The 23,674-nt window shown below is 56.8% G+C and overlaps 1 protein-coding gene across 4 annotated transcripts in view; it reads left to right on the forward strand.

Moving 5' to 3' along the window:
- Positions 1–4,278: 4,278 nt before the first annotated feature.
- FLT4 (fms related receptor tyrosine kinase 4) overlaps positions 4,279–23,674 on the forward strand; it is a 56,785-nt gene continuing 37,389 nt past the window's right edge. For 2 of the 4 annotated variants that reach the window (XM_061360098.1, XM_061360097.1), the window contains exon 1: positions 4,279–4,509. In XM_061360098.1, coding sequence (XP_061216082.1) covers positions 4,452–4,509 — 58 coding nt within the window. In that variant the 5' untranslated portion in view covers positions 4,279–4,451. The remainder of the gene's footprint in view (positions 4,510–23,674) is intronic. The other 2 variants (XM_061360095.1, XM_061360096.1) reach the window with 1 other exon arrangement.

Raw genomic sequence — 23,674 nt, forward strand, 5'->3', positions numbered from 1 at the left:
TGGGACTTGCATGCTGGAGTGGGTGGGAATCTGCTGCACTGGCCTGTATAGCCGGGAGGAGGTGCAGAGCAGCTCCTTGGCCCCTGCTCCAGCCCTGGCTCCATCCACCTGCAGCACAAGTTGAGTGGATTTGGCTGCTGCAGTTGGTGTCTGGGGGTGCTGGCAATGTCTGCACCTTGCTTATGAGTCTGTGGAGTTGAGGTGCTGGGTTGGGCCTGAGTTTTGCTGGTGGGAGTGAGGATGGAGTGCTTGAATCATCATGTTTATCCCACTCAAGTCCATTCCAGGGTCAAAGCAGAGGCTGGAGCTACTCCAGTCCTGTGCAACCGCTGGTGCTGGCTGGAGCCTGCAAATGCCTCCTCTGCAGAGGCTCCACTTTCTGTGCTGTGGGAAGGGCACTTGTCAAAGCAGGTCCTTCATTCATCCCCACTGGTGATGGGACAGGGGCTCTATCTTCCCGTGGTACCACAAGGGGCATTTCCCCATCCTGTGCAGCACCACTGCAGTGTGCCAGGGCTGGGCTCTGCTGTAGTTCTGGGGTTGCCTAATGCCTGTCCTGCAGCAGGAGGTGACTTTGTGCTCAGCCAGAGGGGAAGATGACCCGTGCAAGATGCAGGCAGACATGCCCTCCTGTGCCCAGGGCTCTGCAGCATAGGGTGGAGGTGGGTGCAGAGGGGACCCTGTTACTGGGAAGGTGCTGCTCTGTGCTGCCCTGCTTGGGGGTTGGATGTGGAAGGGATATCAGGGGTTTCCTCTCCTGTGCTGAGCCCCTGGGCTGCACTCCACCTCCTCTCCCAGCTCCTGCATCATCATCTCGCTGTCCCCAGCCTCAGTGGAGAAGGAAGAGCTGTTGGCTTGGAAATGCTGCAGTGAGTGGGGCTGTCATCCCAGCAAGGGCTGGGAGCCTCTGTGGGAAGGTGATGCTGGTTTGATCTCAGCAGGCAGCTGAAACCCATCCCGACCGACCTGAAACCGCAGGCAGGTGAAGCTGAGCAGCAGCAAGTGGGACCTGCAGCAGGAGCAGGAGCCGATCCACAGGCACGGGCAGGCAGTGCTCCCGCTGCTGTGTGCCGCGTGGGCCAGCGGGGTGGCACGGGCTGCGAGCTGCTCACTGCAGCGTGTGCCAGTGCCATCGCTGCCACCTCCTACACCTTCCCCTTGCCAAAGCAGAGCTGGAGAGCAGCGAAACCTGCTTGTCCCACATCCCTGGGCTGAGCAGGCTCTCAAAGAAGCACATCCTTCCTCCTCCTCCTCCTCCTGCCGGGCTGTGTGTGGTGGCTGTGGCGTGCTGCTCCAAGGCAGAGCTACGTTTCAGGGTATAACATCCTTGCCTGGCTCTGCAGGCAGGTGTCTGGGGCAGGCAGAGCCCCTCTGCTGTGCAGCACGTACGGGAGCTCCTGTGTGCAGGGAGAGCACGGCTCTGAGGTGCCGTATGTGCCATTTAGCCTGGTGAGGAAATGCTGCCTGCTGTTAAATGCTGTCTGAAGAGTGCATGTCACTGGTAAACCACAGCACCGTGGAGCAGGAGCTCTAGGCGTGGTGTGGATGCAGTGACCGCCTGAGCCTGGCTCTGGGTTCAGGCAGGAGGGGTGGGGATGGGGCAGTGTGCACCATGGAGGCGAAGCTCCCGTCTCTGCTCCAGCATCCAGACTCTGCACATCCCAAGCTGGCTCTTGCCATCTGCCCCCAGGACCAGGCTGTCTTCTCCTTGCAGGTTACCCTGTTATCTTGTCCCTGGGTGTCCTCAGAGCCACCCCAGTCTGCTTTTCCCATTGCTGTCCCTGGGGCTGGGCAGCGTCCAGCTCCCTGCTCTGTGTGTCTTTATCCTGTGCTTTGGGGAAGCCTCTGCTTCCTCGGGTCCTCCCCACGTGCTGGAAGGGGCTCAAGATTTTAAAATAAGATCCTTTTGTTTCCCAGGGCGGCAACAATGGAAAGGTCCCACCGGTCCCACAGTCACCCTGTGTTTGTGATGGAAAATTCCCCGTCGTCACGGGCCGAGCCCTCCCCGCTGTCCTGCCGTTAGATGGCAGCACGGACGGGCTGGTCCTGGCCACCACCGCCTGCACGGGGCCACGTTTGCGGTGCAATGGATGCAGGATGCCAAAATCGCTTGATTTGGGGGCTGCCAGAGGATCCCCCTCCCTCCACTGTTCTCACTCTCGGCTTTTGCAGGCAGCCGTCTGACTGCTTTGTCCAGCAACTCAGCAGCGTGATGTGACCCATCCCTCCATCACTGCCCACACCTCACCACCTCGCTGCTCACCTCTCAGCCCCCTGATGCTCACAGTGGTCCTCAGCATGGGTATGCTGCAGTGACAGGAAGCTCCATGGCTCTGATCACAGCCCCCAGCACTGGGAAGAGGCCTGATTCCAAAATCTCAGCTCATCCCCCTGCAGTGATGGGCAATGCTGCCCCATTGTGCGGTCCCTCTGTGCAGTCCCCAGTCTATGCCTGTCATCATAGCGAGTTTAAAAAGCTCTTCAGAAACTTGCAGGGGTTTGGGCACTCACCTGGGATCGGGGGACACCCTTGCTTCCTGCTCTTTTCCTCCTCCTTCGGGACCAAGCAGGTCCAAGATGAGCGTGCTGAAGAGCGATGCAGTCGGTGCTCTCAGGGTTAAAACTCAGTAACAGGGCTGGGGGGAGTCAGGTAAAACAAAGTGTGGTTTGGAGCCCTTCCGAGAGCTCGGGGAGAGGGATGGGGTCATTTCTCCCTTGGCTTTGGCTGGGAGAGCCGAGCGCACGAGGAGTTTTCATGCCTTTCCAAAGCCACGAGAGCATGGTTCTCATTCAGGCTCTTCCTTCGCTGTCTGCGAGTGTAATGAACAACCCTCCAGGGTGCAGCGTGGGGCTGTGTCAATCCATGCACTCAGCACTCGGGTGCACAGGCAGCTGGCCAAGGCTGTGCCCGCTGTGCCACCGCATTCCCAAAGCTCTGCCATCGCAGCACGTCCCCAGTGAGGTCGCACCGAGACGGAGCCACTGTCACCAGTGGAGCTGCCCCATTCTGCTGCCAACACCATGGTCGTCTGCATGGGGTTTGGTGCAGACCTGCCAGAGCAGGGGGAGTGTGCCCCATGTAATGATGCTGGGGGGCAATACAGCTGCCCCGTGCTGCTGGCAGTGCCCTTGGATAGACAGCATGAGTGGGGCCCATAGGAGTAGGGGTGCAAGTGTGTGCACACAGGGCATCTTTGTGTGCACCTAGGGGTGCAGGATGAGTGCAGGAGGGTGTGTGTGGATATAGGCTTTAGGGTGCATGCAGGCATGAAGGTGTGCGTGCAAGTAGATGAGGTGTGTGTACACGAGGGGTGTGCACAGCAGCGTGAGAGAGTGCTTGTGTGCGCTCCCTCTGGGATGAGAGGTTGGGGTGTGCACACAGATGCACACAAGAAAGACACACAGAGGTATGAGTGGGATGTACAGGGTGCATACAGGCATGCAAGGCATATGGTGGCATGAATACAGGTATCGGGGGGCTCATGTGTACATGTGGCAAAGGTGATGCACAGCCATGCACACAAGTTCAGGACACGCTTGTACCGAGCTGCAGGGGGATGATGCTCACCCATGCACCCAGTCCCAGGGGATGGATGGATGCTCACCCATGCACCCAGCTGCAGGGATGGATGGATGCTCACCCGTGCCCCCAACGCTGGGGATGGATGGATGCTCACCCATGCACCCAACGCTGGGGATGGATGGATGCTCACCCGTGCACCCAGCTGCAGGGGGTGGATGGATGCTCACCCATGCACCCAGTCCCAGGGGATGGATGGATGCTCACCCATGCACCCAGTCCCAGAGGATGGGTGGATGGATGCTCACTCGTGCACCCAGCCGCAGCAGATGGATGGATGGATGGATGGATGGATGGATGGATGGGATGGATGGATGGATGGATGGATGGATGGATGGATGCTCATCCATGCACCCAGTCCCAGGGGATGGATGGATGGATGGATGGATGGATGGATGGATGGGATGAATGGATGGATGGATGGATGGATGGATGGATGGATGAATGGATGGATGGATGGATGGATGGATGGGATGAATGGATGGATGGATGGATGGATGGATGGATGGATGGATGGGATGGATGGATGCTCACCCGTGCTCACAGGTGCAGGGCCGCCCGCACCCCGATGTGCGGGGTGCAGACACCACCGGTGCCGGTGCCCGGTGCCGCAGGTGCGCCCCCCCCGCGCCCCCGCCCTCCCGCCCCGCCCCGTCCCGCCCCGCCGCCCGCCCGGCGCCCCGCGGGCTCGGTGGAGGGCGGCGGGCGGCCCGGGCGGGCGGAGGAAAAGGAAACGGCCCCGGTGCTCCCCGCCCGCCGCCGCGCGTCGCCGCAGCTGGGGCGCGGCGGGAGCAGAGCTCGGGCGCGGGGCGCTCGGCACCGCTCTGCTCCGCTCCGCATCGCCCGCACGGACCTGCCCGCGGCCCCGGAGATGAAGAGAGTTTGCACGCTGCCCCTCTGGCTCTGGCTCGGCATTGTCTCGGAGGCAGGTGAGCGCCGCGGGGCTCTGCTCTGGCTCTGCTCTGCTCTGCCCGGACCGGACCGGACCGGACCGGGGCTGCGGGCTGCCCGCTGCCGCCCGCCCCGCACCTGCGGGAGCACGGGAAGGGAGGGGACCCGGCGCTGCCTGTCGCGGCTCCCTCGTCCCGGACGGGGACGTGCCGGGATCCAGCGCTACGTGTCCCGGGGTCTCCCAGCCCCGTCGGGGACCGGCGCCGCCCGCCTCGGAGTCCCCCAGCCCCGGCGCAGACGGGCGGTGGTGCCCGCCCGGGTGTCCCCGACGGCCGTGACCGCGTCCCCGCAGAGAGAGGATGGGATGGGACGGGACGGGAGGACGCTGCTGCCGTCCCTGCGGGTCGCGGGGTGCCCGGTGGGGAGCACTCGCCATGCCCGTGCCGCTCGCTGCGAGCAGGGGGAAGCCGCAGGGGACTCCCGCAGGAGGGGTTTCTCGGCGCCGGGCCGGGAGGGGAGGCTGGAGGCCGGCTCCATGCGCTGAGTATTTGGTTTTCATGCGCGGGGTCATTAATGTGTGAGCGCCGGGCAGCGCGCTGGGGAGGAGGGTGCGAGGAGCTGGCGGTCCATGCGGTGCCGTCCAGGCTGCCTCTACCGGTGGTCAGCGGCCGCTCTGCTCCACCTGGGAAGTCAGCCCGAGCAGATCCTGGTGAAACGCTTTTCCTTCCCATAGCGCTTCTGGGGTAAAAGGCTGTTGGGCAGTGAGTGAAGCCCCCTGGCCACAGCTTGGGTCATGTGGATGTGGGACCGCGGCAGAGATGGGCCTGCAGTGCCTGTCCAGAGAGCAGAGACCGTGGGGCAGAGCAGAGATGGGGCACCAGCCCCACCAGCTTCCCTTCGGGGGAGCTCCTGCTCACATAGGTAGAGCATTTGCCGCCTGTATCAGAGCAAGATGGACAGAAAGTTGGTGATGCTGGAAGCTTGTGATGTGGGGAGGTGAATTTGGGGAGCATAAATAGAATTCTCTGTAGCCTCAGCTCAGTGATTCACTGTCACTGGTGGCGTTTGCTGCCATCATTGAAGTGAGCTCACGGGAGGGCTGCAGGTCCAGCCGCAGAGATGCGGCATGAACACCATCACCGGCAGCAGCACCGTCAATCTGCTCTGCCCAAAATGCTGCTGATGGCTCTGGTGCCACCAGGCTGAAGGACCCACCGGGCTGCTGGAGCTTGGAGGGGCTCTGTGAGGCAGGGGAGGAAGGGACCTGCACGGCAGGAGCTGCTGCTGCTCAAAGCTCTCTTGTTAGCGGTTTGTAAAGCATCGCGTAGCTGCTCTCAGGTTCTTTCATCTCCCGGAGGTGCGGGGCTGGGTGCCGGGGAGGCTCTGGCCAGCGCGGCTGCGTGATGTGTGGGGCCTCCTCAGCACAGAGCTTTGAAGCTCTCCAGCACTGCCTGATCAGTGCAGTGACGACGGGAGATGTGGAGCCGAACCAGGGGATCGTACCCTGGGGATTTGCTTCTTCTCCTGTTCTACCTGAGACCAATTTGTCAGTGCATAAAGGACACACACATTCCTCGTTAGCTGTAATGTCAACCGGTGAAAATATTTGCTTGCCTTGGAAGCAGGGGTGGGGGTGTGAGACTGTTCCACCTGGGAAGGGTGAAATATTCATCTCAGCATCGTGATAACTCTGTCCTGGCCCTTCATCCTGCTTGTTCCTCCCCCCTGGTACCTGGCTAAATGGGCCAGGGCTAGGAGGGGATGCTATGTGTAATAGCACAGTCTCTCCCTACATCCCAGCTCCACAGTGCTTCAAGGATGGAGTGGAATTGAGAGTGTGTGCTCCCTGCAGAGCAGCTCTGACCACCCCGCTGCCAAATAATCCCATGGTGGGATCTGGCTTACTGCTTTCAAGAGCATGTGCCCTCAGCATGAGGGAAGGGCCCGTGCTTGTGTAGGACCTGAGCCGATTGCGTTGGCTGCTGCTGCCTGCCCTCCTTTAAGGTCACACAGACCTTCCCGACTGGGTGCTCCGACAGCCCCGCACTGACCGTGCCAGCAGCAACATTTTCCTTTGCAGCTGGGATTTGAAGCAGTTGCTTTATTGCAAGTAATAAACACGGCCCATTTCAGCAACACCCGCCACGAGTGCGCAGCAAACCCCGCTCTGGCTTAACCCGGTTCATTGTTAGTGATGAAGCAGAGCCAGGGCCTCCAAGGAGGAGGTGGGTAATGGAGGGGATGCAGCCCTTGGTCCCTGGGGAGGGGGCAGCCATGGCCCTTGTGCCCCGCTGTCTGCTTAGGAATGGTTTTGGATGAATGGGCTGCAACTACTGCCGTGGGATCCGGCCGGAGCGCACAGCCCCGCTGCTCACTGCCTGCACAAACAGTTTGCTGCTGAGCTCAGTTTGACGTCAGGTTGGGGTGACGCTCCCCCAGCAGCACCACATCCCCAGCCAACGCAGGCAGGGTGGGAAGGGGCTTCCTCCAGCACATCCCACCTCACTCCACTGCCCCTCTCCCGTGGCTCGCTCCACGTGGGATCGCAGTCCCTGGGGTGTCTCTTGGCCCCACGTTGATGTGGGGTTTTCCAGGGCTGGCGTGGGAAGAGCAGGTGCTCCCAGCCGGCAGGGAGGGAACAGGCTGTTCCCAGTGTCCCAGGGCAGTTCCTGGGGAGGGAAAGGGAGAGCAGGATCCCACGGGAACGGCAGCATGGCCAGGCAGCAGTTTCCCAATGATGCACAGGGCATCCGCAGTGCTCAGGAGGCTGCTTTACAGAGCAGGAGGGGGCTTTTGATGGGTGCCCAGGTCTGCCCATTTCTCCCCATCTCTCAGCAGCTTTGGGAAGCAGTGTGAGCCCTGGAGATAGCACCCATCTCACCCACCTTCTCCCCAGCCACTCGAGCTGGTCCAGCACAGGCATCTCCAAATGAACACGGTGTCTTTGTGTTCAGCATGTGGAACAGCCCCAAGCAATGGGGACAAGCTGGGGGCGACCCCCTCACCCCTGTTTTGGGGGGCTGTATATTTAAACCCATTGGTGGGGAGAGGCTGCAATAAGCCTGAAGTACTGCGGAGCCTGGAGGAGGGTCCTGTAGGTGCGGGGAGCAGCAGAGAGCCCTGCGATGGCCATGGAGGGTGGGGAGCTGGAGCGGAGCAGCCGTGGTTGTGGTGGTTTCCGTGTGAGGGATGACGAAACGTCACAGGGCTCTTCCGCTGGGAAAGACGGGCCGGGGCATTGCGACACCGGGCTGCACAATCACTGCTCGCCTGGAGAAGGCTGGTCCTGGTGTGCCCCTGTGCTGGGAGGATGCGGAGCGCGGTGGGGGGCAGTGGCTTGGTGTGGAGCTCGTCGCCAAGGGGCCTTGTGGGTGTCAGATGTTTGCTTGGGATCGTGCATGGAAAATACATGGTTTTGCCAGGGAAAAGTCCACAGGTGGTTGGTTAAAGCTGAAAGCCCCCTTTACCACCCAGGCTGTGAGCCAGAGGTGCTTAGTGCTGTGCTTCACCTTGACTTGCCCCTGTGCAGGTACCTCCTGCAGATCTCCACCAGGGCAAGGGGCAGCAGGGAGCCAGGCACGGAGTCCCAGAGGGTCCCACACCAGCTGGGTGCTATGGGGGGACTGTGACTGCCCAGTGCATCCCAGTGTCTGCTGGGGGTGACCAGAGCTGAGCCTTGCCCTGGGCCAGGGCTGGAATTGTGTCCTTCATTAGGAAAAGAAATACCGCTGCAGCTGCACTGGCATCTAGTGCCTGGTTAAATTAATTCCAGGGGTTTTATTGCCTCTGGCTGTCCCAGATCTTTGTTTCTTGTTTCACGTTGTTAAAAGAGAGGGTTAGAGGGATCCCAGGGGGGCTTTTTTCTCTCCGGCCAAGCTGTTTTTGGTGCACAGCATTATTGCCCATCTGCGGTGCCTCATTGTTAATCCAGAATAGTGGAAGTGGAGATGGCCTGCGGTCAAGTGGGCGAGGAGGCACGGGCTGCGGGCAGATCACTGCATCTCTAGGTGCAAGTTCAACAGGAGGAGGGTGAAAACCTGGCCCCGCGGCAGCCGGTGCTGAAACTCCCACTGAGTTTTATAAGCTGAGAATATTAAGCAGGGAGTCTCTCCTGGAGTCGTTTCCCTGCTGAGGTAGCAGAAACAGGGCTGAGCCGGTGACTTGTATTGCACCGTGCGACTGCTCCCACGTGTGAGCTGTTTTTCTTGCTGTGTTTCTGCGCCCTCCTTCCAGGGCGAGGATCTCGAGGGCAGGTTTTGCAGGCCATGCCTGGAGGTGCCATGGGATGGATGACACGTGCTGATGAGGGAGGATCGGTTTAGGGGGTCAGGAAGAGGCTCCAAACTGGAGGAACACAGAGAACACACGGAGAACATGAGCATGCGGAGAACACACCACCACAGGTGATGGGGAAAGGCAAGCGCTGGGCTCTCCCTGACTTTGAGCACTGCTGCTGCTCCCCTGCTCTGCTTCTGTGCAGTGAAAGGCAGCAGGGACCCCAGGGCTGTCCCTAGGAAGGACCATGAGAAAGGGCTCGGTGAGTTGCAGGTTGTCCTGGTCCCTGTTACTGATGGGCAGAGCCCTGGGGTGAGCAGAGGAGAAGATGAGATGTGATTTTACCTGTCTGCAGCAATCAGGATAGAGCTGGTTACAAGTCCTGGTAGAGCCTGGAAAACCCCAGTTTAGTTGCAGAGGGATAGGCAAGAGAATAAGCTCAACCCTGCTTCTGGTCTCAGTGCATGCATAGAGGAAAGTGAACTGAATACCTCAATAATGCTTTTGGGACCCACTGGTGCCATGCAAGATGTAGCCACCCACCTGTGTGCAGGCACTGAAGGGGTTAAGCCTTCTGGCCGTAGCTCCCGTTGGAAAATGCTAGCCAGTGTGCCAAGTCCACCCACCTTGATCTGCGGTGTGAGCACTGGTGATGCAACACCCATGCAGCATCCCATCCCATCCCAGCACCCATGCAGCATCCCATCCCAGCACCCATACAGCATCCCATCTCAGCACCCATACAGCATCCCATCCCAGCATCCATGCAGCATCCCATCCCAACACGCATACAGCATCCCATACCAGCACCCATACAGAATCCCATCCCAGCACCCATACAGCATCCCATCCCAGCACCCATACAGCATCCCATCCCAGCACCCATACAGCATCCCATCCCAGCACCCATACAGCATCCTATCCCAGCACCCATACAGCATCCCATCCCAGCACCCATGAAGCATCCCATCCCAGCACCCATACAGCATCCCATCCCAGCACCCATACAGCATCCCATCCCAGCACCCATGAAGCATCCCATCCCAGCACCCATACAGCATCCCATCCCAGCACCCCTGCAGCATCCCATCCCAGCACCCCTGCAGCATCCCATCCCAGCACCCATACAGCATCCCATCCCAGCACCCATGCAGCATCCCATCCCAGCACCCATACAGCATCCCATCCCATCCCAGCACCCATACAGCATCCCATCCCAGCACCCATACAGCATCCCATCCCAGCACCCATGCAGCATCCCATCCCAGCACCCATACAGCATCCCATCCCAGCACCCATGCAGCATCCCATCCCAGCACCCATGCAGCATCCCATCCCAGCACCCATACAGCATCCCACCATGGCCGCACTGCACAGCATGGTGAGGCCTCCTGCCAGGGCAGGCTCCAGGGGTCAGGGCACCCCCCTGGGAAGGGTTAATCGAAGAGGAGCGGTGCCGATGCCAGGCTGGGTGTCCAGGTTCTCCCTTGGCGGAGGTCAGTGGTGGTTCATGGGAAAGGAAAAATTGGCAGCTGGGCCGGATGTCCCTGCATTTCCCCTCTTCCTGCAGCCGCCTGAACGACGTTCCTTATTTAGCTTTCCTGACGGACAGGAGGAATCTGATGGCGGAAACTGTCACTGCCTGATAACAGCTCAGGGACCCCTTTATGATGGGCGGCACGGCAGGGAACAGGGCAGCGTTCCTCCTCCTCACTGGAGGGGAGAAGCCGGGTAAGCTGGGGCTGCCCTTTGCTCTGGGATTCTGGGGGTGTCTGTGGGTAGGGAGGGCAGGGCACTCACAGCCCTTCCCTCTGTGCTGGTTTGTGTGCTGACCCCCCCCCTCAGTGCTAGTTAAAAGACTCTCGAGGCCAAGAGGTGATGGTGAATATATATCACATTGGCACTTCTGTTTGGTGAGGCATCTGAGCTGGTGAAAGGGCCATGGATGGGAAGAGGGAAGGCATGGAGCAAAGCCACCCTGATGATGTCTGAGACCAGGTGAGGCTTTCTTTCCATTCACTGACAATGAGGATGTGAAGGGCAGCCAAGGCTGGGTTGCTTCAGTGGGAACTGGGAATGATGACCAGCGCCAGGAGTACTACAGTACTGGGACTGGCTCCCATACAAGAGTGCTCTGACCGAGCAGATAAACACTGCAAAGAAGATGTTACTGCATGTTTTATTGTCCCCAGCTTTCTCTCCACAGAAGCTGGCATCTTGTTAGCGTCTGAGCCATTCTCTGCTATGTGCCCGTGGTGACCAGCCTCAAAAACCACAAAAGGTCCTGAAATATGGCCTGTATTTCAATGTATCCATTGATTTTTATCTTGCATCTGTAGAGGCCACCAGGCTGCTCCCGTACCAAGAGCATTGTTTCCATGGCAATTAATGTATTTAAAAAGGGCAGAATGTACAGCAAGACTGTATTTTTTAAAGAGCAAGCCCTGAGCAAGGCAGCTCTTGCTGCTGGACTGGACCTTGGACTCTCAGCCAATGCAATGGACAGGTTGGCATCACTTGGGATGCAGGGCATGGTGGCACAGGGCTCACACAGATCTGTGAGGCTACAGCCTGGAGCCCTGAGGTCACCGGCCCTCTGCTGCTCAGAGAGTGTTGTGTTCCCTGGGAGCTGGATGCTCCAAGGTCTGTGCCTGTTCCAGTTTTAGCTGAGCATCTTCCTCCAAGACCTCAAATCTCAGCAGGAACTCACAGGAGCAGTTCCTGCGCTCTCTGAGCCATCCATTATACGACCAGGTCACCTACCTGAGCATCCGTGAGCTGCAGGAGTGAGGTTTAGGTCCTCAGACCATGCTGGTACCTCAGGACTAAATGCTTCTCATTTCAGCCAAGTTCAAATTCCTTTTGTTTGCTTTCCATCATCAAGCAGCAGAGGAGATCCACGTGGAGGGAACCGCTGTATCAGTCCATCTGTGGTTATTTATTGCTCTGTCGGTGCCACAGGTGTGTGCAAGGCTGGTAGGCATGGGAAGGAAGCAGGGACTCCTGCCTCCTGCCCTGAACCCCAGTGCACGTTTCAGATGTGCTGGGGATGAGGTAGGTACCCACAGGAGATAACAGGGCTTTGCATCCTCCTGGCTATTCTGGGGCAGAGAAAGCAGCAACATTCATACTGCCAGTTGTTTGAAATTATATTTATTTCTTATGGCATCACTTCCTCGCATGATGCATAGTTGCCATTGCAGTGAGATGAGTTAACTTCCTGATATACCTTCCTGGGCAGGAGCCATCTCACCCAGTCCCATCACATAAAACTTCAGTGTACAGCCTAAGGCACTTGCTCTACAGTCAGTGTGAGGGAGAAAAGCTCTTTTAGAGGCATCCCATCCCATCCTTAAAGAGGTGCTGAAGGGATTTCTTTGGGGAGGTGATGGCTGAGACTGCTCCCAGCCTGTATGGTATCCACACATCTGCGTGCCCCCAGGACCAGCACTGTGCCTCTACCAGGTTGTATTTCACCCCATGATCCATCCTCTTCCTCACTGACTGCCCTGGCTCTCTCCACCACAGCTTGCAGCTCCACGAGGGGACAGGCATGGAGTGGTGGAGGGTAAAATGAAAGAGCAGCATCAACCTAAACAACCAACGGCCCCAGCCTCTGGAGACGTGGCCAGGAGGAGGCCAGGAGGTAGCGGGATCATGTGGAGTGAGCAGTAGACAAAGGAAGGAAGTTTTTATTACTGGGCCAAATCCTGAAGTCCTTCACTTGTATTTAGGCCAATGCTTCAATGACTGCAGTGGAGACCGGACTGAGTAAAGAGAAAAGAAAGGGCTTCAGGATCTGGCCCCTGGGTAATTGTGTCACATGGGAAGCTCATAAGGAATGTGCAGGCTCACGATGGCTTTGCTGAGCAGCCAGTGCTAGCAGTGCCCATGGCAGCCAGGCTCCTGCCTGGGTCACTGTCCCCTGCCCCTCTGGGGACACGAAGCACCCATCCTCCGGTGGGTTCCCATTTCGGCCGCTGGCAGGGCTTTGTGGGGGCTGGCAGATCCTATGGAGCCAAGTGGGATGGTGGCTCCACAGGTTTGTGATGAGCTGTCTGCACATTCGTGAGGCCCAGGGTCCTTCATCAGCTTCCTGAGATTCGGAGCACTTGGGCTCCTCATGCAGCAGGGAAGTCTGTTAAAGGTTTACTGGTTTCATGTGTTCTCCCCTAAAAGAGACTACAGAAAGCTGTGTAGCAGAGCCTGGAATACTCTCCATCTGTTTCCGTGCATGCGGAAGGTTCTGTGTTTGCTGGGAGAAGCGTGTATGTGTCTGCACAGACACACTCACCTGTGCTGACAGTGAGGTTCAGCTCTGGGCTTGGCTCTCCATTGTGACTTCTTTTCCCCATTTCTGAAATACTGGCATCTGCTGAGATGGATGTTAGATGCGGTGACCTAAAAGAATGAATACTGCCAGAAGTGAGGGTCAAGTCAGCAGTTTCCATGGATGACAGTAAATCTTGATATTTACTAAAGCAAGAAGGTTGGGCCCGAACTGTGGTTTATACTCAGATTTGGAAATGCCAGCTCAGAGTGATGGCAGCAGCAAAACTGCATCCAGGGGAGGTGACGGCATCCAGCACCCACAGGAATCCATCACTTATGTGTTGGGTTATCCTAGCCTGAGCAGGGTCCCCAGTGAGGTGTAATCTGGTCTAAGTGGCCATCATCCCTTCACCATGATGCAGTGCTGGGCCCTTGGGAAGCAAAGGGCGAAGTTTAATGGTGTGTCCCAAAAGCGTGGTGGATGGCTGCAATGTGGGATGCTCCCATGGGAGATGCGTTCACGCTGAGAAAATCCCAGTGCTGCTGGGCAGGCAGCGCATGGTCCTTGTGCTGGAATGAAGCATGGGGAAAGCAACTACCTTGCCTGCAAATGGGGCTACCTAGTGATGCCTTTGCAAAGCAATCTAACTGATGTAGCGTGCATCTGGGCCTGATGACTCCTCATTTAGTTTGCTGGCTGTTGCCAGGCTATCAGACTTGGCAGGTCCTGGGCTGCTGTCTCTGAGTGCTGGTGCTGGGATGGGATCTTCATCTCCCCTCTGTGCCATGACATCCCAGTGTGCAGGTGAAAGGGAGCCACAGCGTACCCCATACCACCCTGTTCTGAGCAAACAGACACAATATATGTCCTGTTGGGTGACAGCATCCACCTCGTTTGCTTGCTCACATGCTACAAGAACTAATGGAGTCAACCAGAAGGCAATGGGTGGTAGCTTGCTGTCCACAGTTCACACGCATGAGGATGGGCACACCTCCTGTGTTGTAGGGAGGCAGGAACCTTTGCAATGACATCAGTCACACCAGAACTGCACCCAGCCCAAGGGGGGATGCTGCTGCCATGGTGCCTGCATTGCCCAACATTGCCCCTCCACAGTGCTTGGTATTTCACAATATTTATGGCTGCTCCTCACCCTTGGCTGCTTAGACAAATAAAGCCTAATGCATCCTGAGGCACTTAATCCCTGGCTCTCCAGCCTCTCAGCAATAACAAGGCCTGGGTGGCATTTCAAAGAATGCTCTGGGGAAGAGGGGGAGAGCTGGGGTCTATTTTTTATATGGCAGTGGAAATACAAGCCTGCATTCATTGAAGATAAGCAGCGATGGCCGGGCCGAGCTCCCGCTCTGAGGTTATAGTGGTGATGGAAGGCAGGAGACTCCGCACAGCGCTGGCCCCGCAGTAACCTTTGCCAGAAGAAAAACACTTCTTAATACAATAGTAGGTGTAAAAAAAGAAGTAAAATAAACAGGGCCCCATGTGAACTTAGGAAACCTGTGCTGGCCTGAGGAGAGATGCGCTGCCGAAATGGCCTGAACAGCACCTGGAAAGGCTCTAGCACCCAGACCCGCGTTGCTGGGAATAGCAAAGGGCCCGTGTGTGTCCTCAGCCCCTTTGTCCAGTGTGGTGCCAAAACAGCCTCGCTGCCAAACAGCTTCTCCTGCCTTTGTGGTCCAAGCCAGTGTCTTCCCTTCGTTCACGCCTTGGCTTTCCCAAGGAAGGCCATCCCCAGCCTCACCCCACGGCTCTGAGCACAGAGTACCTTGCGGTGACCAAACAGGGACAGCCGAGGAAGTGGCGTGTTGTCTCTTTAGCACAATTTCCCTGTTAGTGCTTGTGCTCCTTTGGTGGAAGTCATTAGCATGTGTAAACGCTTCCTTCCCATTGCGTCGGCTTGCGTGCTCTCCCCACTGAGCTGCGTGGCAAGGGAAGCACCTTTGAACGAATGGGAAAACAACAGTCAGGCTCTGAGCGTTAACAAGAGTAACGAGGGGTTTATGGAACTTGGTAACCCCCTTGTCAACTACTCTTAAAAGGCAGCGTAATGTGTTTTAGCTAAACTGGCCTCCAAATAGCTCCAGAGTCCAACGCTGCCATTTAGACTGGGTGTTTCATCGTAAGAACTGTGCTGTGATAGTGTGACATTTCCAACTCAGCCTTTCTTGGAAGGGAATTAAATGAGTTTCATAGCTGCGTGAGGGGTGTTATGTGGAGGTGGAGAGAGAAATCTGTGCAGATGTTAAACAGCCAGCTAATCTCAAGTGACGCGAATGCCCTGATACACTTTGGCTCTCGGAGATGATGATTATCATCTGCTGCAGCGGGTCCTGGCTTGTGGTCACAGCTCTGTGCCAAGAGAAACGGAGAGTGTGTGCACTGAACTTGCCATCATTGCCCTGGACAGCCCCGTGGGGCTGGCTTTCCTCCCAGTGCCCCAAGTCTCTCCATCGTCAAGTCTTTCTGCCCATTAGGAAGCAGATAGGATCACTGACCTGGGGGTGAGCAGCAACCAGCAAAGCCCTATGTGGGGGGAGAGGACCCTGTAAAGAGCACAGTAAGGTTTGTATGAACACATTACGGGAGGCTCTGGGTTTGGCCAGCTCCGGCTGCTTTCAAGCACGGCACAGAGCCGAGCTGTGTGGTGTTTCCCAGGAGCACTGAAGTTTCTTACCCCCTGTGTTGCTGTAGGTGCATTTGTCCCATGGAATTGCACCTCCTGTCCTGCCTGTGTGGATGCAGGGGGGCTCTCAGACGTGCCGCGAGCGCTCAGAGCTCTCCCAGCAGCCCTCTCCGCTCGAGCACGTCTGACCTCGTACCTGAGGCTTCCTTCCTCTGCCGCTACCTCCGATGACTAATTCTGCTTTGAAGAGCGTGTGCCTGTGATCTTCCTGCCTCTCCTCGTGCCCACCCCGACGGAGGCAGCAGAAGGGGTCGTGCAGATGCGCACGTGCGGGTGTGCATGCGGGAAGCTGCGCCGGGGACGGGGGGGGGGGGGGTTCGTGCTCCCCTGCTCCCCATGCTCGTGCCTGTGACCACTCTTCCCTTTGCTTTTTAATTGTAATTATTATTTTTAGATTATACTCGATGCTTGAAAACCCCGCTTTGATAATCAGGAAGTTTAAATTCTTCCTGCGCTTTGCCTGTACTTCCTATTTTCTGGATCCATCCACATCTAACGTAGCTTTTTCATGTTGCATCGGCTCAGGGATAAATCCATTTTTCTTTGTTCCTTCTTATCTTTCATTGGAAGAAATCAGGATTCCTCCTTTCTCGCTTGAGTATCTTCTTTTTCCAAGCCAAAGCAGCCCAGTTCCAGCTGCCCTACCCTCAGTGGCTCGGGCAGGGATGGAGGTGCAAAGAAGCTGCATGAGGAGCTTGCAGGAAGCCTGGAGCAGATGAGGGATTGAATCCAGGTTTTCCAAGGCCAAGATAATCATCTAATTGCAAAACTGTTGCTCCCCACTTACCCTGTTCATCAGCTTCCCTGGCACTCGGCAGCAGGAGAACAACTTGAGGATGGGTTGTGCTGCAGAGAACAGGCACTGCCAGCTCCAGGGCAGCTGTTGGGTTTGAGGGCTCTGAGTTGATGTCAATTCACAGCAAAGTAGCAAACATCTGGATGCAAACTCCAGGGACACGAAGATGGAGGAGCAGGTCTTTTCCGCTTGGCATGGTGCCTCCCAATCCAGCTGTGTGGCTTGCAGACCCCTGTAAAAGCCCACCATGGCCAAGCTGGCTGCAGCAGGAGGCAGGCAGGGTCTGCAGGTCTGCTCATGATGGGGACAAGCCCTGAGTGGGGTACAGGGGTTTCCTCAGTGTTCTGCTCAGCCTGTCCATAAGCCAGCAGTCTTGGGAAGAGCTAAACTTCAAAGGGCAGGCATTAAGCCCACACACATCAAGGTAAAAACAATCCTGAGACTTGCTTTTTTCTTTCCAAGTGCTGCTGCCCTTTTCTCTGTGCTCAGTGCCCACCCTCGGGCTCTGTCTGACTTCCCAGTCAGCTGCTGCTGCTTCATCTCCCAGTGAGAGTTGGATGCTGAAGCCTCGCTTAGCTTGAGCTCCATCTTCCCGCAGTGCACATCTGTGGCTTGCTTTGACAGGAATTTCACCGGAGCCTCGGAGCTCCTGATGGAGATGTAGTTACTGATGTCCGAAGTGAGGGTCTCCTCTCCGCTGCTTCCCAGGCTTTTACCTTCTTCTGCCCAAGTACTAGAGCTGGTCCTGACCCTGCATGAGCAGATGAGGCTCCAGGAAAGGGGATGATGCCCTGGCATGTGCAGGGGAATCCTGCCCTATGCACCCACTCTGCTTTGGTAGTGGGCAGTTTAGATGCTTCTAGACCTGGATGACTCACCTGGGTCAGTGTGTGTAGGAGCTGGCGGTGACTTGTCCTCTGAGAGCATATTCCTCTCTTTGGGAATCTCTCTGTGGGCCTCCCACAGTGGCAAAATCCACAGTTTAGCTGAGTTGCATGGGAAGGTGCTTTGTCATCTGCCTTGTAACTTCATCAGGTACAGCTGAGAAGCAGTTGATGGTAATTTTCTTTAGCTGTTTTCCCTTTATAGAATCATAGAATAGTTAGGGTTGGAAAGGACCTTAAGATCATACAGTTCAACCCCCCTGCCATGGGCAGGGACACCTCACACTGAACCATGTCACCCAACCTTTGTCACTGTATAGGCTTATCCTTTCTTCTCAGTGGCCAAAGATGTCTCTTCCGCATCCCATGGGTTTGTACCAGTGCTGCCAGAGGTATTTCAGCCCAAATACCCCCCTGGAGTTACACCTGGGTGTAAGACACGGGGTAGAATTCAACTTTGAACCTGCAATGGTCAGGCCACCCTTGAGCAGTCCCAGGCAGTTTAACTGGAGGTAGCAGGAGTACAAGCCGCTCATCCAAAGACCCCAGTGCCCACGGGGGGGACGTTCCCAGCCCATCCTGGCCATCCATTTTGCTGGCAGTGCCTGTCTTCCAGGTAACAGATATGGCCCAGCACTCATTTCACGCAGGCTGTGGACCATCCATTGCCTCCCTTCAGGTTAGAGACATAACAAAGGGTGTTAATTTCTGTTACCAGTCCCCTAAAGCCATCCGATCCCTCTGCTCTTTCTGCGCCCCGTTAATCACGTCCTGCGGGGGCAGAGAATGTGAGTAGGGTGAGATCTTCAAAGAAGTAAATTAAAACAAGAGGAGAAGCAACCGGACAGCGCTGAAGATGTGGGAGGATAATTTTAATTGGGTTTTGTGAGGTTTAGCCATGCGGTTAATAGGGGCCACTGGAAGAGGGGTGGCTGTGTATGCTGAGCAGGGCGGCTCATCTTGGGCTCCTGGCAGTGGCATTTTGGCAGGTCTGAGGATTTCTGCCCCTTGAGGAGTGGATCCTGCGGACAGAATAGGTCCTGTTCCTGCCTGAAGTCACTGGGCTCCTGCTCCGTTCCCCTCCCCGCGCATCCCGCTGAGCCGGAGCTGCCCTCCGAAATGTCAGGGAGAGGAAGCAATCCTGGGCTTGTTAGTTTCTACAAGGAAATAAAACGCACAGATGGCTCGAGCATCCTCTATCTCAAAGGCAGGAAAAGGATTCTCCGGGCAGGAGCAGGCAGCCAACAAACCCGGAGCGATCCAGGGAACGGGGGACCAAACAAAGCGGTGTCTGGCCAGGAGCAGAAAGGGTGGGCCGAGGGGAAACGAGCTCTCTGATGTGCGGGAGCATCCCTCAGCCGAGCGGAGCAGCAAACAGGCGGCTCCCCTGGGGCCCGGGGAGGCTGCTGACAGCAGAGATCCTGGAGGAGGTCTGCAGGGTGGCCCCGGCTGACCCGCTGCCCCAGGCCGGACATGCGGCTACCTGACAGAGGCTAACTTTGGCTCAGGACGCAGCCTCTTGGGGAGGATGGAGTAGGGAGCGAGCGCGGGGGGGTGTCAGGGAGAGGAAAGACGGCAGGAGACAGAAATGCAAACAGGGGCTGACAGCATGGGGCAGGGGGAGGGGAGGAGGAAAAAGCAGGGTAAACCTGGCAGGATGGAGCAGGAAACCAGGCTGGAGTGAGGCAGGGCGATGGTGAGATAGTGCTTCCTGCGGGGGGAGAAAGGCAGACAGATAAACACTCCCAGACAGCGCTCCTTGACCCCTCTTTAGGATGCTTTGGGATGACGGCACCATGGTGGCTGTGCCCATGCAGACCAGAGTCCCTAAAGCAGGTGGCAGCATGGTCGGGCATCAGGTATAGCTGTGCTCTGCTGCCTCGGGGCGTCATTTGTGACATACCCTGCTTTAAATCCCTGCCTAGAGGCACCAGGGGACCAGGACTGAAGGATGCAAGGGTAACTTTGCTCCTCAGGACAGCCCAGCTCTCATGAAAGTGTCTTCTGCTTTCAAGCTCTCCTGTTTCTGTCTGCTGACGAGACTGACAGCTTGGAAAGCCCAAGAGCTCCTGCACCAACTTACCCAGTGGTGTCCTGGGGCAAATTAATGTCTTGTTATGCCTTTGGTGCTGGACAGGAGGGATCAGGCACCCAGTAATGATGATCACCTCTGTGTTTGTGAGAGTTGGTTGAGTTCTTGTAATTATTAGTACCTTGTAGCCCTTGAATAATGTCAGCTTGCTCTGGTTGAAGCAAAGGAACACCTGATGATTTGGGAATATCCTCACAAAACAGTGAGGACACAGATCCGCCACACTTTTGGCTTGGTGCGATTGGGGGCTTGGAGCTCCATAGATTAAAATCCCTGGACAAGAGGAGTGTTGCCTCACCAGTAGCATCACCCACCCTGAGAAGGGGAAAGGCGTTGTTCTGGGTCTGAATGAGCTCTTTGTGCCTGGGGGTCAGTTGTGCAGCTGGGACAGTGATCAGTGATGCTGCAGTAGCACAACACAGGGTGCAGAGGGTCTGATGCTGCACAGAGGAGCACAGCCCCTGTGTTTAACCCCTTCTGGGACAGGTCTGAAGGGATGGTCAACCCTGAGTTGCAGGAAAAGAGCATCTTTCATGAATGCCGTAACAGAAGGGATCTGCTTCCTTTGCCCTTTTGCAAATACATCATTTTGGGAGGATTTCCATTATAGGGTTTGATTTATTCATTGGTTACACCTCAGCCGGTTTCCATCTTGCCCACAGAGCCCTTTAGCACACCACCTCTCTGTTTTTCCCCCAGCCTCACCATGAGCATGGGTGTCTCCTGGCCACAACCTGCTCCATTGGAGTGAATTCCCACCATGGTTTGGAACTCACCCTGCCCGCTGTGAGGCTGGAGAGAAAACACCTGGTATTTCACCCCCACGTTTGCTGGAGCCTGCCATTCATTTCTCAGCCTCGTGTGATATCTCACCTCTCTGCAAAACAAGCCTTCCTCCGTGCTGGCAAGCACCGGGAGGAGGAAGAGGAGGAGCTGACAGCCCTACGTCCAAATTCCCCCTGCTGCCCTGCCAGCTGCCTGCTCCTCGCATGACGTGTGACACTCACGCTTCGCCACTCCAGCCCACAGCTGGATGCTTGCCCTGTGCAGGAGAAGGAGTCACTCCATGAGGGAACTTCACAGCCCTCTCGGTGGGAAGTTGGCCCAGCTCTGCCTCCAGCATGTGGACTTCCATGTGTCTGTGGGCAGCTGCGGGTCCTCCAGCACCAGGGCACTCGGTTACAGCAGCACAGGGCAGGTGGGGAAGAGGGAGCTGGAGCAGACGGGGAAGCTGGCTGGGGTTAGTTCCTGCAGGGCAATGATGCACGTGCAGTTCTGCCAGCAAATGCTGCTAATTCAGACAATCCCAAGGACTGGACAAACTGGAGGAGAGGTCTGCAGAAAGGGCAGAGCAAAGTTTCTCCTCCCTGTCCCCCAGTACCAGCTATTGCTGCTGTTCTGCATCAGAAAGGGTCATTCAGTCCCCATTTAATCAATTGACAGTGAGGTACCAGAATTTTATTGCTGGCCCTCCAGGAGCAGTCTGTGCTCACGTAGCAGCTATGGTGCGTGATTGCAGGTCTAAGTGCATGCCTTGCCTTGCTTGCAAGGGAAGGACCCCACCGCTGGCTTTGCATCCTGCAGCCAAAGGTTTGGGCTGGGGGTAAAACCCAAGTGGAACAGGAGATGCTTTGCAAGATGGGTGACACTGGGCTGTAAGGTAGTGCTGGGCCCTGGGCAATCCCAGGGCGTTTGGAGTGGTGTTGAGCTCTGGCCAGGGATGGGTCAAAGGAGCTGCCTGAATCCAGTGAGTCAGAAGAATCTCATCCATGGGCTTTGCATTGCACACTGGGGATGTGGGTGAATTCGGGGGCTCCATCCTGGATCCTCAGTCTGGGGATGCAATTACCTACCACAAACCTGCCAGAAATCCCTTTTGTAGAAAGCGTCCTGGAATCTCCAGTTCCGGCCTTGCTTTGTCAGGATGCTCATTGACTGGGAATTTTGCCTGGATGCCGCAAAGTGGGGAAGGGGAAGCAGAGTCAGGAAAGCTTTCTTATAGGAAAAGACACCTTTTTGTCCCTTCCAGCCTATCTTTTGCCCCAGTACAGCACTGGGGCAGCCGGGCTGGGTTGGGCTGTGCATGCGAGGTGCAGGGAGGCAAGCGGGAGCCCCCAGCCTCAGCGGTACAGGAGCGTGAGCGGCGGCGGTTAGCTGGGGACACACAGAGCGCTCCAGCCCAGCGCCGGGGAAGGAAGTCAGCGAGAAGGACAGAGTGTGAACAAAACCCTGTCCGGAAAGGCGCCCGTTAATCAGTCAGCGGGGCCGACTCAGCAGAGAGGGAGGGAAGGGGAAGCGGAGAGGGGCTGAGGTGGTGTGCGGGGGCTCGGAGTGAGGATCCGGTGCAGGGCTTCCTGCGGGTGGAAGCAGGCGGAGAGTGGGAGCTGTGTTGTGCCATGCCATGCCTGCACCTTCACCCATGCCCAGCCTTCGCATGGGTTTCCAAACCCATTGCTCACCGCAGCTGTGCTGCGTCCGACATAAATGCTTTGCAGTGATTTAACCATCTGCAGCCATTACAAGGGAAAACAGCCCCATGAGCGTGGAGAGGTGAGGTCGGGCACAAGGCTGGAGCCTGCAGGCTGCTGGGTCTCTGCAAGATGCCCCAGGGTGGATAGCGCTTTCTAGGGTGAGCATTGGCTTCCGCAGCAGGCAGGGATGCGGTACCCCAGTCCTACCGCCATGCTGGGAGCTGCAGGGATTCCAGGGTGCAGAAAGAGGCTGAGGGGAATGGAGGAAGTGGAACCAGCAGATATAAAGAGAAGGCCCTGGGTGCAACCTGGCTCCTTTCAGAGCCAAGCACCGAGAGATCAAGGCTAGGAAAAGAGCTGGGAAATGCGCTCCTCTGAAAATAGACAAGGTGTGAGTGGCTGTGGGATCCTGCTTCCTCTTGCCGCATCCCATCAATCCCCCTCTGTTTATTTTAATATCCCGCTGCCAACTTGCTTGGAAACCATCGTTTAAAAACAAAGCTCGCTGGGGCTGCATGCCTTTTTAATTACACTAATGCTCTGCCTGTGCAAGGCCACGGTTTGGTGTGTATGAGAGAGCGGGATCTGCTCGGAGCGCCGAGGAGGTTAAGCATCACCAAGGTTGGAGGTGGGGAAGGAGGGACTCGGAGGAGAGGAGGCACTCTGTGCTCTGGAGACATCTCCCTCGCACCCTGGGATTTGCTGGAGACACAAACCATCTGTATGTCAGTTAGCAGAGATTTAACAGCCAAACTCGGCACCAAGTTCAGTGCTGGGGAGAGTGAGAGAGCCATAGCAGGACACACGCTCCCCTGGGGATGGGAAGGACGGGCAGCAATGGGGTGGATCCATCTGGCAAGCACAGAGAGGGATAAAGAACCTTGGAGGGGGATAAAGCTGATGGCCTTGAAGATGCTTCTGCAGGCTGGGAATGGCTCTTTGCATCCCTTTGCCTGTTTTGGATGCCATAGGTGCCTGTGGGCATCAGCATCCTGAGTTGAGTGTGGGGAGTCAGGGCGAGCAGTGGGTCCCCAGCACGATCCAGTGCCTGAAGCTCCCGGCAGCCCATGGACAGCCACGAGAGCCATCCCATCCCTGCGCCGCGGTGCTTTCGGAGGGAGCAGTGGTTCCTTTTCCTGTTGTACTCGCGGAGGGCCATGGACAGGATGCATCTGCAGGAATCCCACAGCCTCAACCTGCACAGATCGTACTTTTCCTTTCTTCCCCTCCACCCCCTGGTGCTGTGTGCTAACAGGTCACCATGCAGCACGTGAAGGGAGGCAGGGGGTTATTTCTGCAGCCATCCTGCTCCGTCTGAGCCCAGCGGTGGGGCAGATGCAGCGCTCAGCATCATCCAAGAGGCTCCTGTCACCTTGGACTGCTTATTCAGTGGTTCAGGCAAGGGGGAGCACCCTGGTTTTAAGATTCACTTTGGCTCCAGTCACAGCCAGACCCAGATGTTGCTGTACCAGGGTTCTGCGATTAGCTTTCTTCTTGTTGCCCCAGAGCACTGATGGGATGAGAGGGTCTGTTGTCCTAGCAAGCCCCATGGCAAGCCATATCCTTTGCATTTTGGGCTGAGCACCATGGGGGTGCAGGCATTGCTGCTTGCTGGGGAGATGGACTGGCAGGCTGTGGCCATCTGGAGAGCAGTGTTTGCACTGGGATAAGCATGTCCAGCATTAATAGGAAATGCAGCTTAGCGGTCAGATTCCTT

Source organism: Neopsephotus bourkii, unplaced genomic scaffold, assembly GCF_033783945.1.
Source record: "Neopsephotus bourkii isolate Nb327-2 ecotype Australia unplaced genomic scaffold, CSIRO-AGI_Nbou_v1 NB_1016, whole genome shotgun sequence".
In the NCBI taxonomy this organism is placed as follows: domain Eukaryota; kingdom Metazoa; phylum Chordata; class Aves; order Psittaciformes; family Psittacidae; genus Neopsephotus; species Neopsephotus bourkii.